Raw genomic sequence first — 15,897 nt, 5'->3', positions numbered from 1 at the left:
CTGAAAACAGCGTTGATGAGGTCAGACTAGTCATGTCAAATGACATAGACTCTGTCTCATAACAAGCCAGGAAGCTAAGCAGGTGTAGCTAACCGTCAACTGTCCTGTATCACTTCCTTAAAGACAAAGCACGTCTACGATATGGTTGATAATAAATCACAATCAGAACTGTTATGGACTTTAGGACCTTCTACTGAGTGTATTTTCTTCCCAGCAAATGCTGGGCTAAACAATTTAGTCATGTATACTTTGGAGCTGCTAATGAAACAGAGCACCTGTTCAATTGCATCCATTAGAGGGCTAACCCAGTTAGCTTTGCTAACGCTAAGCTTACAATGAAAACCAAATCGCAACGAAGGGAAATTAATACGACTACCACGACGTTAACGGGACAGTGGGCAAGGCCATCAGTGTTCACAACAACACGGTCTAATCGGTGCTTTCGCTGGTGTCCCTACCGTTATTTCTGGAGGATGCTCAGTGGGAAAACACCTCGCTGGTGATGGGAATTTGGTGAGGTATCGTTTGTTAGCTGAGATGCTGTTGCTGCTGCTGCTGCTCCTCTGCCTCTCTGCTTTAACCTCGGCTCGCTCTGCGTCAGTCCCGATGACGTCAATCTCTCATCATCTCGACCGCCGCGGCGCTCTCGAGGCAGCAGCAACTAGCACGAGCCAGCCCGTCTGCACCTGCAGACGTTATAGTGAAACGGGAGGTTCCACTCTAACAACAACTGAACAGAACCATGACTGCATCAATAGTTATATCGTTTATTCAGTGCAACTGATTAACCCCTTAACAATAATCACCCCATTATATGAAAAATGTAAACACTGAAATCCAACTTTGGTCTATGCATAGTACTATCATCAGCGTGTCCCGTATATACCCACGGGAACGAGTATTTAAGTGTAACGTATTAAGAAACATTTTGCATTTTGTTTGCCTTTGTGATCCTTTTGCATCTCATTTGGGGCATGTTTCTGTGTAATTGGTTTTGCATCTCTTAGTCATTTTTAAATTATTTTCTTACAAGAATCGTCAGACGCAGTACATGCTGGGCTGTATGAACCATATTATCTGTTATTCAACTTATTAATTTAGTTTCTTTCTCAATTTTTGTAATGAATTTTATAGCACTATTAACCTATGTCAACAGTGAATCAGAACTTTTAGACTACCATTTTAGTCGACTTTATCAAATTTTCAGTTTAAAAAGTTTATTGTCATTAAAATACACGAATAGATCAATTGAGGTCAAGAAAGAAGATAACTCCATTTGAGAAGAATGTCTACGTAAATTATGACAAATAAAGTTTAGGATTTTGAATCAGCTATCGTAAAGCAGGCGTTTGTTTGTCGTGCAGTTACCGTAGTGACAGTCAAGATGGCGACAATGGTGGCTAGAGATGAGCATGCAGCCTCGGAAATTTTGAGAGGACTTGCTCGACATTTAAACTGTCTAAACGAAGACAACAAGTCGACAAGAAAGAGAGCTCTGGACCAAATCAAGAGGGAGACTGTGGATAAAGGACTTCCCAGTAGCGTTTTACAGGATGTTTTCTCTGCACTCCTCAAGCCTATTCTCAAATGTTTGTCAGATCCGATGGAAAGATGCAGAGAAACAGCGATAGTGGTGATAACAGAGTTTATTCGTTGTGTTCCCAAACCCGAGGACTATCTGCCGTATATTATGCCTTGCCTGGCTCAAAGGCTCGGGGAGAAAGAGATTTTGGAACCGGCAGAGGAGCTTCGGCTACTTACTGTTGAGACGTTGACACTGATAGTAGAGGTGTGCGGGAAGAATTTAGCGCCCTATCTGAACGAAATGATCATTATACTGCAGAGGACCATCGTGGACCCCTTTCCAGATGTCAAAAGAGAGAGCTGCAAATGCACAATAAAATTTGCGGAGTGTGTGCCAGGTTGGTGAAAGTTTTTGTTGTCGATAAAGTTTGTTGCTATGGTATCCAGGCAGGCAGGCAGACAGACATGTCTGCGGCAAAAAACCTATTTTCCCTACTGCGCAGCTGCCTGACCTAGTAAATTTACATTAAAGGACTAAACTAGCTAAATAGCAAAATGGTCTAATTTCACAGTAGTAACATCAAGTCATCACTTTTTAGACAAAGATTTGTTTTCTGTGTTTGACTGTGGGAATGGTGTTGGAGTTTTTTTCTCACCACACATACCCATGCAAATTATGATCAAATAATTCAACTTTGGTCTCATCAGACCACATAAACTGATACAGTTGGTTCACATGCTCTTTAGCATACTCCAATTCAGACTTGGTCAAAGTACACATGACTGTGGAAATGGGTCCTTTTTTTCCCAGTTGCCTCTCTGGATTTTTTTCATGTCCCCTACTGTTTGTTTTGGATTTTTACATGGCAGTAGTATGTATTTTACTTTTTTGGCATTTTATTATAAGGGAATGCAAACTTTTCACTCAACTTTATATTGATATTGTGGTAACTACTTTGTAAAATCAGATGATGTATTTGGTTTCATTTTACTATTTCACCCAGCTCTACAATCATAGAATCGAATGGACTGAAATGTATTTCACTTCTTTCTACTCAGAGAAATTTCACATGCAAGCGGAAAGTCTTATCAAGCCTCTCATGCAGACGATTGTTCACCAGCACTCAAGAGTACGAGTGTCTGTCATCGAAGCCACTGGAGCGGTCATTCAGCATGGCACTGGGAAAAATGTGGATGATGTGCTCTCTCACCTGGCTCAGAGACTCTTTGATGATTCACCACAGGTTCAGTTTATTCAAATAATCCACTGTTAGAAATTCCACATGAATTATTATTTTCTAGGGCTCACATTTGTCTTGTCAGATTATAATGCATGTTGTGTTAGGGTTGACTTGCATGTTTAATTTGGCATGTGTTTTACAGTCGGATGCCCTGCCTGACACAACCCTCTGCATTTATCCAGACTTGGGACTGGGAAAAGAAGACACTGGCTTTTGCCCCTTTGTGGTTGCATATAAGATATATAAAAGGCTAGGGAGAAGCACTTGGGTGGACTAGATCTTGATTTCTAAGTTGTTATTCATGAGATCAGTGACTGCAGAGTATTGGTAGGGAAGAGTGTAGCCAGACACACACGATGGTGGTGTGTAAAATGACTCTGGTGGTAAGGAAGTTGAAGAGGACTAAGGCAGTAGTGGAAGTTGAAAAAAGAAGAATGTTGTGTAGTTTTCAGGGAGGAGATGAGACAGACTCTTGGTGTTCAGGAGGTCCTTCCAGATGACTGGACCACTACAGCTAATGTAATCGGGCAGACAGGTAGGAGGGAGGAAAGAGGAAAATGGACATGGGGACTTGGTGGTGGAACGAGGAATTTCAGGATTGTATACAGGGTAAGAGGTTATCCAAGGAGAAGTGGGGCAGTGAGAGGAATGAAGAGAGTAGACAGGTGTGAAGGGACATGCAGCTTCAAGGTGCAAAAAAAAGAACATATGAGGAGTTGTATGCAAGATTGGACAGTAAAGTGGGAAAAAGTGGGAGAGGTGGATTTGTACAGGTTGGCAAGGCAGAGAGATAGAAATGGGAAGGATGTGCAGCAGGTTAGTGTGATTAAAAAATAAAGATGGAACTGTATTGACAGGTGCCAGGAGGGTGATGGGAAGATGGAAGGAGTACTTTAAAGAGTTGACGAATGAGGAAAATGAAAGGGAATGAAGAGTAGAACAGGTGACGGCTGTGGAGCAGGAAGTAGCAAAGATTAGTAAGTGTGAAGTGAGGAGAATGTTGAAGAGGATGAAGAGTGGAAAGGCAGTTGGTCCTGATGACATACCTGTGGAGGTATGGAAGTGTCTAAGAGAGGTGGCAAAGTTTCTGACTAGTTTGTTTAACAAGATTTTTTGGAGTGTGAGGATGCCCCAAGAATGGAGGAGAAGTGTACTGGTGCCTATTTTAAAAAAAAACAAGGGAGATCTGCAGTGCTGTGGCAACTACAGAATAAAGCTTATGAGCCATACAATGAAGTTGTGGTAAAGAGTAGTGGAAGCTAGTCTAACGGCAGAGGTGAGCATTTGTGAGCAGTAATATGGTTTCATGCCTAGAAAGAGTACAACAGATGCAGTATTTGCTTTGAGGATGCTGATGGAGAAGTACAAAGAAGGTCATAGGGAGTTGCATTGTGTCTTCGTAGATTTAGAGAAAGCGTATGACAGGGTGAAGAGAGAGGAGCTGTTGTATGAGGAAGTCTGGAGTGGCAGAGAAGTATGTTATAGTGGTGCAGGACATGTATGAGAGCTGTAAGACTGTGGGGTCGCATGCAGGATCCGATCGTAGCCCCCCCGTGATGGGCAAGCTGACAGATGAGGTTGGACAGGAATCTCCATGGACTATGATGCAGGTGATATTGTGATCTGTAGTGAGAGCAGGGAGCAGGTGGGAGAAAATCTAAAGGGGTGGAGGTCTGCTCTGGAAAGCAGAGGAATGAAGGTTAGCCACAGCAAATATAAGGCAGCATACATGTGTGAATGAGAGGGACCCTATTGGAATGGTGAGGTTACAGGGAGCAGAGGTGAAGAAGGTGCAGGACTTTAAGTACTTAGGGTCAGCGGTTCAGAGCAACGGAGCGTTTGGAAAAGAGGTGAAGAGGTGTGTGCAGGCAGGTTGAATGGAGAAAAGTGCCAGGTGTGTTGTGTGATAAGAGTGCCAGCAAAAATTAAAGGAAATATGTTAAAGATTGTGTCGAGACCAGTGATTTTTGTACGGCTTGGAGACAGTGGCACTGAAGAAAAGACAGGAGGCAGAGCTGAAGGTAGCAGAGCTTAAGATGTTGATGTTCTCTTTGGGAGTGACGAGGATGGATAGTGTCAGGAATGAGTACGTCAGAGGGACAGCTCATGTTAGATGTTTTGGAGATAAATTCAGAGAGGCCAGATTGAGGTGGTTTGGACATGTTCAGAGGAGAGGACATGAAGGTAGTTAACGTCATAGAAGAGGATGCAGAGAATAGGGTTAGGTGGAGGCAGGTGATTCGCTGTGGCGACCCCTGAGGGGAACGGCCGAAAGGAAAAGATGAAAAAGTTTTCCATTTAACCGATACATCACTTCCATAGTTATACATGCGTTTGGTAAACTGATGCAATCTCTCTGTCCTTCACTCCTTTAATTCAGGTGAGAAAAGCTGTAACTGCAGTTGTTGGCAACTGGCTACTTCACATGAGAGACAGATATTCTTATTTCCACAAATTGATCCCACTCCTGCTGAGCAGCATTGATGATGAGATCCAAGAAATAAGGTAAAAGTGGATCCTGCAACAGTTTTCTGTTCATTTCTTAATGTATAATAACACATTTATAAGTTATATAATATTATTCTGGTTTGGGGGAGTTATATTATACAGAAACCTTCAGATATCTACAACAATGCACAGTATTGACAATGCTGAGGATGTTTATGATTGGTAAGATGATCTTATTTTCAACACTCTCCTACAGGCTTCTAGCAGCTGATTTGTGGAGGCAGGTAGGCGCACAATGGGAGAAAGAAAATGAGGACGATATCAAGGACAAGATGGACTTCCTCCTTTCTCCTCCTCCTTTCTACCCTCCAGGAGGTCAGGCACTCAGCCTTTTCCCTGCTGTTTGGCATTTTTTGTTGATATTGGGAAATGATGGATAGAAAGAGACTTTATTCAAACTTAACATTAGATAAGATACAATAAATTCTGACATTCAATAGGGCAATTTGCCCAGTTACTTTACATTTTTACAATCTGCAGGTAAAAAGATACACTTTATTTGGTCTTCCTTTCACTTTCTCATGTGCAGTCATTTGATCTGTAAAGTGTGTCGATTGCAAACAGAAATACGTGTACATATTACGTGTGCTGCCGTCATGTAAGAAGTCCAGGGGATCATGCACCTTTAAAGTCTCAATGGGATTTAAAATATGTTGCAACTAAATTAATTACAGTTGTGGGAATGTTTCTGATTTAACATGCTAATTAATGACACTGGTCTGAACTGTTATTTGGCTGTTTGACTAGAAAGATTAATTTTGGAATGGAAAGTTGGAGTGGTGTGTAAATTCCAGTGTTACGTGTGTCTTTCTGCATTACATTTACTGGTCTCTTCCCATATATTATAAAGTATGTGACACACCAGTGAAAATAAAATGTAAATTTACTATATGTAGTCAGTGAACCTTGCTGCTTTAAATCATCCCCCTGTTTTACAGCTTCCTGATATTATTAGCTAAAATAATCCAAAGTGTAGATTTTAGGACAGGCACTGATTTGGAATGGAAAATGTCTGCCTTAAAGCTTGGAATTATTGCTTATATGGTCAGACTAAGCTTGTAGGCTGCAGTTTCCACATTCTACATTTTGGTAGACACTCCTATACTTTAGGTTATCCTCAGCTTAACATGTGACAGTACAGATGTATAGGGGCTGTGCCAGGGGACAGAAGTGGAAAGGAGGAGGCTTTCTTTCCCTCTTTGTCTTTTTTATGCCATTGTAAATCCAGACCACCAAATGTGAAGAGGTCCGTGTCGGACATTAAAAGATAGTCACAAAGGGGCTTGTTTTTTCTTTGCCTAGTGTGTTTCCTTGATTTATCTTCCTTTTGTCCTCTCTTCCCTTCCTGCTAGTGTGCTTTTATGAGAAGGATAAGGAAAAGGTTTCAAAAGAGAGGGAAGAGGGAGAAGATGGAAGCAGGATTTTTAAATATAGATGGGTATTAAGGAATGTGTTTCTCTTGGTCTGACAAGTTCCTTGAGGAGAAATCGTATTTATTAAAAGTTATACAAAATGCCACACAGTTAATTCAAGCCAGCATACATCTGAAAAATGAATCATTACTTTTGATACTGTTTAGTAGTGTTCAGATAATATTGTCAGTAAATTCCACAAGATGTCATAAAGATACAATACTAGATGTTGCGATGCATCCAGTAAATATATTTAACATGATTGCCCATTGTAAATAGTTCTTTCATTTTGCCAGTGGAGCGCCCAGGGCTGGGCTGCAGAGAGTTGGTGGTGAGGAACCTCGGCAGGCTTGTGCCGGCCATTACCCATGATATAACAGACTGGCTGGTTTCGACACGGATCAGGACCTCTCAGTTGCTCTCTGTGCTGCTCCTCCACGCTGAGGACCACAGCACCCAGCATCTGCAGCCTCTCCTCGCCACCCTCTACCGGGCCTGCACTGACACAGAGAAAGGCGTCATCATCAATGTAGGTTTCAAAAGAGGGTGGGGACAGAATGTAACTTGCAGTTTTAAAACAACATGCTATTGTGATTTTCAGCCTTTTAACGATCGTTATTTTGTGATATTTCAATTATGACAAGATTTCAGGACATGTGTTGTGCTTTGACTCAGCATTTCTAGAAATATTTGAGCTTATCTACTGTCCTCAATTTAGACTAGTATAAAAACAGCTCAAGGACATGGGATGCACCTGTTTATATGGAGGGAATCTGTAGACCTTTGATGTGCAGTATATTGGAAAAAAAGGACTTCCTGTTGTTCTCTTCCCTCTTCACACTCCCTAATATCTGTCTCTTTCGCTCTCTCTCTCACTGTGCCCACATGTAGTGCCTGGCAGCCGCTAAACTGCTAGGGACTTTTGTCCCACCTCCTGCCTTTCTCAAGCTAGTGCTGGACCATGTGACAAGCCCATACTCTCCTTCCCACCCCTGGGCCCCCCTAATGGTCCTGGCTGCAGTGCTGGGAGGCTGCTCCAAACCTCTCCTTAAACCACATCTTGAACAGATCGCCAACTCACTGGCCCAGCCCGATGTCTGCCAGGAATATCAACAGGTCAGCAGAGGAAATGTTAGGTTTGGTTATGGTTGACCTGTTTATAACTTGTTTACATGAGAATGAATGTTCTTTGCCAGCATATTCCTTATTTTTTGTCCACACCCAGTTCAACCGCATCCTAATGTTTTAACAAGTAGCAGCACACCTGTAGTTTACAGTGATAGGGGAAATACTTGCTGTTTAAATATGAAAAACCTTAAGTCAGACTTGTTTTAATGACAGATTTGCCAGGTATTTTCCACACTCAAAAGCTTGCCATGTCTTGTACCAGCTGTTTCTCTTCAGCCTTGTTAGGTGATCTTGGCAGTGTCATAGAAGGTCATTTTACTCTCTCTGTGTACCTTAGTGCTCTTATTTTTGGCTCTGACAATGCAGTCATACTGTATATTTCTTGCCTAATCTGTCCCTCGTGGAAATAGCCTTCATGATAAGATGCCACATCTCTTGAATGGGCTTTAGTTGAAGAGTCTTCAAAAGTTTTCAATAGTGCTACTGTATACAGTGAGTTCAGTGGGTTCGCTGTTGAGCAGATCTCCAAAATACTGATGCTGCTAAAGTGACAGTCTGGCCACATGGTGTTTTTAAAATCTAACATTTCAAGTCTATGATCAAAATTTCTCTGCTCACACGCAACTGTGAAATGCACTCCCACAGTGTTGAATGTCTCTTTGTTTTTATGTTTTTTACATAGCAGAAGAAATTATTAAAAATACCTCTGTAGTTTCCTGCAAGTAACAGACTGCCAGTGGAAAAATATCCCGGATTCCGGAGCAGACTCTTCCCCACTTCCTTTCCTTTTGCAGCACATATGTTTCCTTTTCAAAAAAAAAGTTATCTGGCAGAGTGCTATTTTCTGATCTGCTGAAGAACTGACTCACCTATAGCCCTGACCCCACCCTCCTTCCCAGAGAGGCCTTCAAGAATTTCCTCACAGGGATAAAGATAACAAAAGTCCACTAATTTCTTGTGACCCCTGCATGGCTCCTTTAACCCCCCCCCCAAGCAGCCAAGGCAGTGCATAGTTTTTGTTTTCTTTATAGTATGTGTAGGATGTCAACATCACTGGTACAGGCACACCATTAAAATGATCTTTAAAAGTTTTAAAGCCTGCCTGTAATAAATGGGGAGGGAAACTGACCCCTCTTGTCCTCCCTCATCGTTATATGCTAACGTCAATTAGAGAGAGAACTGACAGGACAGGACAGTCACACATTGTCTCACAGATGGAGGAAGACCTCTGTTTCCTCTCGGCCTATTTCTCCATCTATCTCCCATTGTCAATCTTCGTCTCTATTTCTGAGAATAGAGCAGAGAGTGTTACGTACAGCCCTCAGCCAGACAGAGCACCTGCAACATAGCAGGGAGCAGGGCCACATCTCAGTTTAGCTATAAATAACAAAACTGGAACCAGGAGCAGCTGCATCCAGTGAACCCCCTTTCCCTCTGTGCTAAAATGATGACCCAGCACATTGAGCGCACTCTAACTGCACAGTTGCTCTATCTAAAGTGTTGGTTGGTTCTGAGAATTTTAATTTGGGTCAGATTAACTTCTATTTGTTATCGGTTTAATTACCTGAAGACCTAACATTGAAGACAAAGAAAAAAAACAACTCTGTACTTATTGTTTCCCTTTTATTTTTAAATATCTGACATATTTTAAAAATGGCTTTTTAATGTGCATACTTGCCTCTGACTTACAACTTTCCTCTAACTTCCAGTATGTGCCACTTTAATCATTGATGAAGAAAAAAATAAAAGTTCGACTTATATAAGCAATATTAAAAGTGAACAGTGGCTGTGATTTTGAAAGATTTGGAATATCTTATATTGTACCCATGGATAACCCTTTGGACTTCTAAATCCTTCTTTCCTTTAATAAATAAAAAATATTGGTAATTAATTGAAGATAATATCAAGGGCTTAGGGGAAAATAAAAGGGAAGCCAGTGTTTAAAAAAGCCACTGTTCTGAGATACCCTTTGTAGTTTATATGGGGGTTTTGCTTATGAGTCACACATGACTGTGTGAGTGGGGATGTTCCTCTGAGGATGAATAGAACCCGCAATCACACATACACACACCTTACATAGCTGAGTATTACTTTATTGTGGGTTGCCATGGTGACAGGCATTACTCTTCAGGGCTGCAGTAAATTGATGAAGATTGCAGTAAGAGCAAAGAAGCAAGATTTAGAATGGAAGGATTACACAGTCAATTAGTTCATCAGGCTCGTTAACGGTAAACATGTCTTTGAGAAACAATAATCTCTGGCCTACAGTAGCCCAGATGAATGAATAAGCAGAAGAGCAGCAAAGCAAAAAAGGTCTTGTTTCATGATGTCCATAAAGAAACTTCACAATGCCACGACAACAGGTATTCAGCTGAATATGCAAACATACTTCCATACATGAACGTGTCTCCTGCACGTCTGCTGTATGTCATGAGTGACAGCTGCAAACTGCTCAGTGCCACTGAATGAATGAATGAATGAATAGAGGAGAGAAGAGGCAGGAAAGCAAACCTTACCTGACTGGAAGGGGTCGGCATCACATCAAGTGCCTGTGTTTGTTTCCCGTTTCCATAGAAACCTCACTTTCTCTGGGGGTGTGTGTGCTCCTAGCTGGATAGGTTTTCATTGCCTTGTGTGGCTCCATAAGGAGGAGGTGTGAGTGTGGATAGTGTAATTGATGGATCCACTGGTGGACAGATGTGCACACACACTATGTAACAAGGCTCCTAGAGCATGCCCAGGCCAATAAAACCAGGTGTATCTTGCCTGGCTCCAGGTGTCCCCCGATCATTACATCGCACCACTTTTTCCTCTTCCTCTTTCTCTCTTGGCCTGCCCTAATAGTTGTTTTCTGTGCATGTGAAAGTACATGTCTGCACTCTAATGTGTGTGCCTGCCACTGTTTGGTCATGTTTTTTCCGCAACTGCTCCTTGAAGGTTCTGCTGTGTTTATTTGTAAGTGAGTATCTTGATCACAAGCAGGGATTTCCTCTATCAATAATTATTTGAATACATTTTAGTGGGTAAGCCTATATAAGTATTTTGAGTCTTGTAAGATAAAGAAAGAAAGGCATGTGGTTGTTCAGGGCTGCATGGGAGCTTAGTTTAGCCTTAAACTGTCTCAAGAAAATGTTTAACTAATACTCTGGACTCAAGATACATTTACCCTTTTTTTTTTTTTTTTTTTTTTTTTTTTTTACAGAGTGTGCTCAAAACTATTGTAAAACAGATTGGAAATCCCTGAGCTCTGCTTCTTCTCATTCTCTGCCTTAATGCTCTGAGTATCTTTACTTGGCTTAACACTTGGTTTTTCTTCCAGACTAATGCCAAGCTGTGCTGTACAATAGCTACTTAAATTTTGGAAAAATGATTGTGCACCCCCTACTGACAGCACTTGTAAATGGCTAACAAGCCGTGTGAGAATGTTGAATTAAACCAATATCTCCCTTATGACCAGACTAAAGTAAAACCAGGTTGCTTTGCCACTCAACCCTCCACTTAAAAAAAAAAAAAAACACTTACACCTTACATTCCCCATCTTTCCCTCAGTCTCCTCCTCCCTCTGTGACATCTAGCCCTAATGACAGGCTGCGAGAAAACAGGAAAAAAAGGCCGTGATCCCAGTGATGGCATGGAAATTAGGCCAAACTGCAGGTCTTTGTCTAAACATGAGCTCACCACAACACTGGCTGACAAGTGACAGCAGTTTCATGCAGGCTAATGCTTGGAGATGGAAAGAACATTTACACTCTTAAGTTATTGCCGTTTGTTGATTACTGTTATTTGTTGTATTAAAAAGTGAAAAACGTGCCACTATGATTTAGGTTCAGACTAAGAAGTTTGTGTACTTTGGAGGAGGAAAATTGAAAGGGACTGAGAGCAGGGCAGAAACCGGATATTGTGAGAGCTGAATTACAGTGGAGTTCATCCACAGGGTGGACATATAGGCTGAAAATTTCCTACAGGACTCACATCTGCTATAAACCAGACAAGACAATTTTATCATTCTTTCCTCTCTCCCGTTTTCCCAGGTTATGTATTTGGAGCAGTTGTTGGCCTGTGTTGATGTGCTGCTGCGTCAGTGTGAGTCAGACTGTGGCTCAGTCAGCCTGCAGCTGCTGCAGGTGCTAGTCACTGTCCAGAGCCTCTCCACTGAACCAGATCTCAGTGAAAAGGTGAGAAAAAGAAACTTGGCAATATACATATACAATCACAGATACATCATTTTACTACTTGCTATAACCTTAACCCCTTTCCCCCTTCAATCTTCTTTTTTCCATCATGTGTTGTTAGAAAGGTAAGCGGCTTTTATGAAGCGAGGGAACTATTTGTGGAATGTAAGCATTTGTACAGGTTCAAAGTGGGCACAGCCAACAGTGTAATTACCCACTTAGCTAGGAGAGCTGAAATTGCACCTTTGGAGTGGAACTTTAAATCCTGTCCCGGGTAAAAGGAGCCAGCTAAAAGGTGGAGAAATAGAGACAGAAATGGAGAAAAGATTTGGGGAGAATACTTTTATTTCTTGGCAGGTCTGTGCTATCAGCCAAGTTCAATTTATGGTTCCAGGTTGCCAATGCAGGTCACAAAAGCAAACTGATGTGGAACTAACATGTTTTCATGCTGTGGTCATTCTCAAAATGCAAAGGAACAAATTGGAATAGTGACAAGTGAAGCCAATGCTATCTGAGACCAGGGTGTCACCTAAATTCTCGTCACTGTAGGAGGCTAATGACAGAGAGTGAAGTGAGAGGAAATTGGCACTGATGCATACCAGACACCACATGGGCCACCAGTGTGTCTGTGTTTATGTCTGTCTGCATTGGTGTGTTAGAGAAGAGATGGGAAGGAATGGATTAGGAAAGAGAGGGAGGGTGAGAATGGCCTTGGGCTTTCCCGGACCTAGAGAAAAACTTGCAAACTTGTTTTCCCAGATAAGGGGCACGTCTTTCCCATCACTGGACAGCTCAGGGTTGTCTTGCTCTGTTCTGAAGGGTTAAATCTGTGACTCAGACATTGTCTCTGTCCCTGTCCATCCCTGAGGGACTATGAAGGGAACTATGAAGTGCCTTGAAGGTCAGTTTCCCTCCCCTAAGAGTCAGCTAATTATTTACTCCCCTATCCTTCCTTCCCTTTCCTCTCAGCTCAGATTTATTGGTGCCTGTCTGTGTACATGTTTACATACATGTAAATGTGTGTTTCTGCCTGTTCCTGTGGCTTGGTTACATCCTGTGTATCTGTTGGGGTTGTACTTTCTAAGTATGAGACCTTGTCATGTCTGCAGCATTGTTTTTCCTGTGGTTTTAAGTAATTTTGTGTTGTTCCTGCGAGCATGACCTGAACAATTCCCAAATTAGAAAGAAACCTGCTGTAATTGTTTATCTTAAGCAAAATACTGCTTTATCACTCATCACTCATTCTCTTTAAGCCTTTCACCCACCTGATGGTCTTTCTTTCTCTCTCTTTGTCTCTCCTTGACAAAACTTTTTGATAATTTCAATAAAAATATGTTGATATCATTTTGTTCCACTATCCCCTTCTTCTGCAGGCCATAGCCGGTGTACAGTGCTTGTGTAAGGTGCAGGGACTGGACTCAGTGATAGAGCTTTATAGACAACATATGGCCCAGCTGCTGTACTGGCTGTCTGCCTCTGTCAACACCTGGTCCAGTTACTCCCCACAGAGACTCCAACTGCATATTATTGTCATGCAATCAGGTGAGAAGTGAAGCCTGTATGTGCACAAAACATTTCTAAATTATACTGCAGGTGCTTAACTTTATATGTACAGTAAGGGTTTTAGAGATTGGTTTGTCAAATCACCTGTTACTGATGAAGCACTTCATCAGTTACTGACCAGAACAGTCTTCTTTTTTTTCAATCCAGCATATTGTTAAGCCTAAAATCTTCTTGATGTTTTTGTTCGTTGCTTCGTGGTGTGACTGGTGAAGTCGTACTTTCTCGAACGTGTTCGGACACAGCACATTACATCATGTTTTAAGCGTTAAGCTCTTTGTCCGGTTCACACATGCTCCATCATTTGAGGCAGCTCTTCAAATTCAGCATCTGTCAGCAAAACAACCTTGGACTCCATCCTGCAGAAAAGCTCCGACTAGTTTAATAAAATAGTTTGAATTGGGTGTAGAAGTATAATTTTCTTGTATTTGGATGTGTGTCAGAAAAACTTTTAGCACCTTTTTATGGGTTTCATACATTTGAGGGCAGTAACCAAACATTTAAAGTAAAAATAATATTAATTCTAGACACCCCAATAGAGTGTGTATCAAGTTATTGTTCAAGACTGATACCCATCAATAACTGTCACTCTCAGATATCCAAACATGGTGGAGAGACACTTTTCTTTGTTTTTCTTTTACCCAGCAGATAGGATCATGTCAGTCACACCCACACAGAAAAAAGCAGGCCTTTCATTAGCTGCGCCTGGCTCGCTGATCTTTGAAAATGCCTGTCTCTCTGTTTGTGGCACACTTGTCTAAAGGTGTTAGCCCATGCTTGTGTAGGTATGTGTGTTTGGGTTAAAAAGCTGTGACCCTGTCTTTGGTGCCAAGACTTATGTTTGCATCCCTTTATACCATATAATCCTCCATCATCAGCACCTCTCCATGGCACACTTTCATCTCCACTTCTTTCTCCCTCCCTACTCTTTTTCTAAATGTCTGGGCAGCTGGGTACTCTTCTAATCCACACACACACACACAGCTAACTGACCAGTCCATTCAAAGTCCACTCTGTGATCCCCATGCAGGTCACTACTTCAAACGGCACCATAGCTGCCTGCTCTTGACCTTCCACTGGATCAAGGCCACTTTGAAGCTGTGTGTGTGTGTGTGTGTGTGTGTGTGTGTGTGTGTGTGTGTGTGTGTGTGTGTGTGTGTGTGTGTGTGTGTGTTGTGTGTGTCTCTAGAGCAGATTTTATTCTTGCAGATGTGATGTATTAAGGACAATACTATTGGTGACAATACTGACAGCGTGTGTCCTCTGTGTTTGATGTGCACATGCTTTAGGGAAATTGACCCTCTGCTGAACAATTGTCGGTAGTAAATATAACAACTGAGACTTTTGCTTGCTCATCAGCTCCCCGCACGCTCCATCTGTGTTTGTTGGAGACAGGAATAATTATTGTCTTGTCATATCCTGCTCGCAGTCTTTTGCTGTTCAGTCTGTGTAAAAATGTCTGATCCTTCATGTCTTTCTCTGTGCCTTGCTCAAGGACGTGCATTGTACATGTGGCACTCTCAAACTTTATAAATGTGCTGTCACTGTCATGTCATATTCATCCTCACTCAGATAACCTGCAGAAAGCTCTTTTAATATCTCTGATTAAAGAACACAGCCTTCACATTTGCACTGGATAAATCTCTCTGTCTCTCGCTCTTTCTTGCTGTCTCTGTCTCTTTCTCGCGCTCTCTCACTCTCTCGCTCTTTTGCTCTCTTGCTCTGTTCCCATTCCCATATGTCTTTATAGCTTTGGCCACCACCCTCAGGCAATTGCATGATTTCCTCTGTCTCCTCATGTCTGTACAATTGAGTCCAAACAGGGCACAGACACTTATCAGTCATTACATACACGTTACTATATATAGCTCTGTAAACATGCAGTCAGACTGTTAATGGGTGTGTTGGAACACTTGCTCTGTGAATATCTTATTTGCCCATAATAGACACACTTTCTCCCACAAAGACCTTTTTCTGGCTCATTTCCTCTGAGTCACTGTCTCGCTAGTACATTGAGGTCTCTACAATACAAGTCCTCTGGTCACTACTAAAGAAAGAAATGTTCTCCCTGGGGAGACTTCACTAGAACCAGTCCTCTTCAGGGCCTTTTTTTATGTTTGCAATCACACCACCAATAAGAACTCTAAATTGACACAGCCTGGTCAACGCTCTGTATACTTTTTTTTTTTTCTATTCCTGTATTGATTTGTGGTCGGTCTGTAGACTTTTGTAATATTTAATAAAGTGTCAACTTTCCTCTCAGGCAAATAGCATTAACACGTCATATTTTATTTCTGAAACCAGCTTCTATCATCGAAATAAATTAGAACATTTGAAAACGCTATGAACATG

At 41.7% G+C, this 15,897-nt stretch overlaps 2 protein-coding genes across 2 annotated transcripts in view; one reads left to right on the top strand and one right to left on the bottom strand.

The window, feature by feature from the left end:
• prkar1b (protein kinase, cAMP-dependent, regulatory, type I, beta) overlaps positions 1 to 626 on the bottom strand; it is a 54,928-nt gene extending 54,302 nt beyond the window's left edge. Inside the window, exon 1 of the mRNA XM_067477355.1 lies at positions 459 to 626. The gene's annotated coding sequence lies outside the window, so the exon portion shown is untranslated. The remainder of the gene's footprint in view (positions 1 to 458) is intronic.
• Positions 627 to 1,356: 730 nt separating this feature from the next.
• The window catches only part of LOC137099919 (dynein axonemal assembly factor 5-like), a 29,552-nt gene continuing 15,011 nt past the window's right edge, over positions 1,357 to 15,897 (top strand). Inside the window, exons 1-8 of the mRNA XM_067477353.1 lie at positions 1,357 to 1,922; positions 2,584 to 2,768; positions 5,146 to 5,270; positions 5,470 to 5,588; positions 6,982 to 7,214; positions 7,577 to 7,801; positions 11,845 to 11,988; positions 13,359 to 13,527. Of these exons, the coding sequence (XP_067333454.1) occupies positions 1,385 to 1,922; positions 2,584 to 2,768; positions 5,146 to 5,270; positions 5,470 to 5,588; positions 6,982 to 7,214; positions 7,577 to 7,801; positions 11,845 to 11,988; positions 13,359 to 13,527 (1,738 nt within the window). The 5' untranslated portion in view covers positions 1,357 to 1,384. The remainder of the gene's footprint in view (positions 1,923 to 2,583; positions 2,769 to 5,145; positions 5,271 to 5,469; positions 5,589 to 6,981; positions 7,215 to 7,576; positions 7,802 to 11,844; positions 11,989 to 13,358; positions 13,528 to 15,897) is intronic.

This window comes from Channa argus, chromosome 15 (genome assembly GCF_033026475.1).
Source record: "Channa argus isolate prfri chromosome 15, Channa argus male v1.0, whole genome shotgun sequence".
NCBI lineage: Eukaryota > Metazoa > Chordata > Actinopteri > Anabantiformes > Channidae > Channa > Channa argus.
The sequence above is the reverse complement of the archived record's forward strand: the minus strand, read 5'-3'. Positions and strand labels throughout refer to the sequence as shown.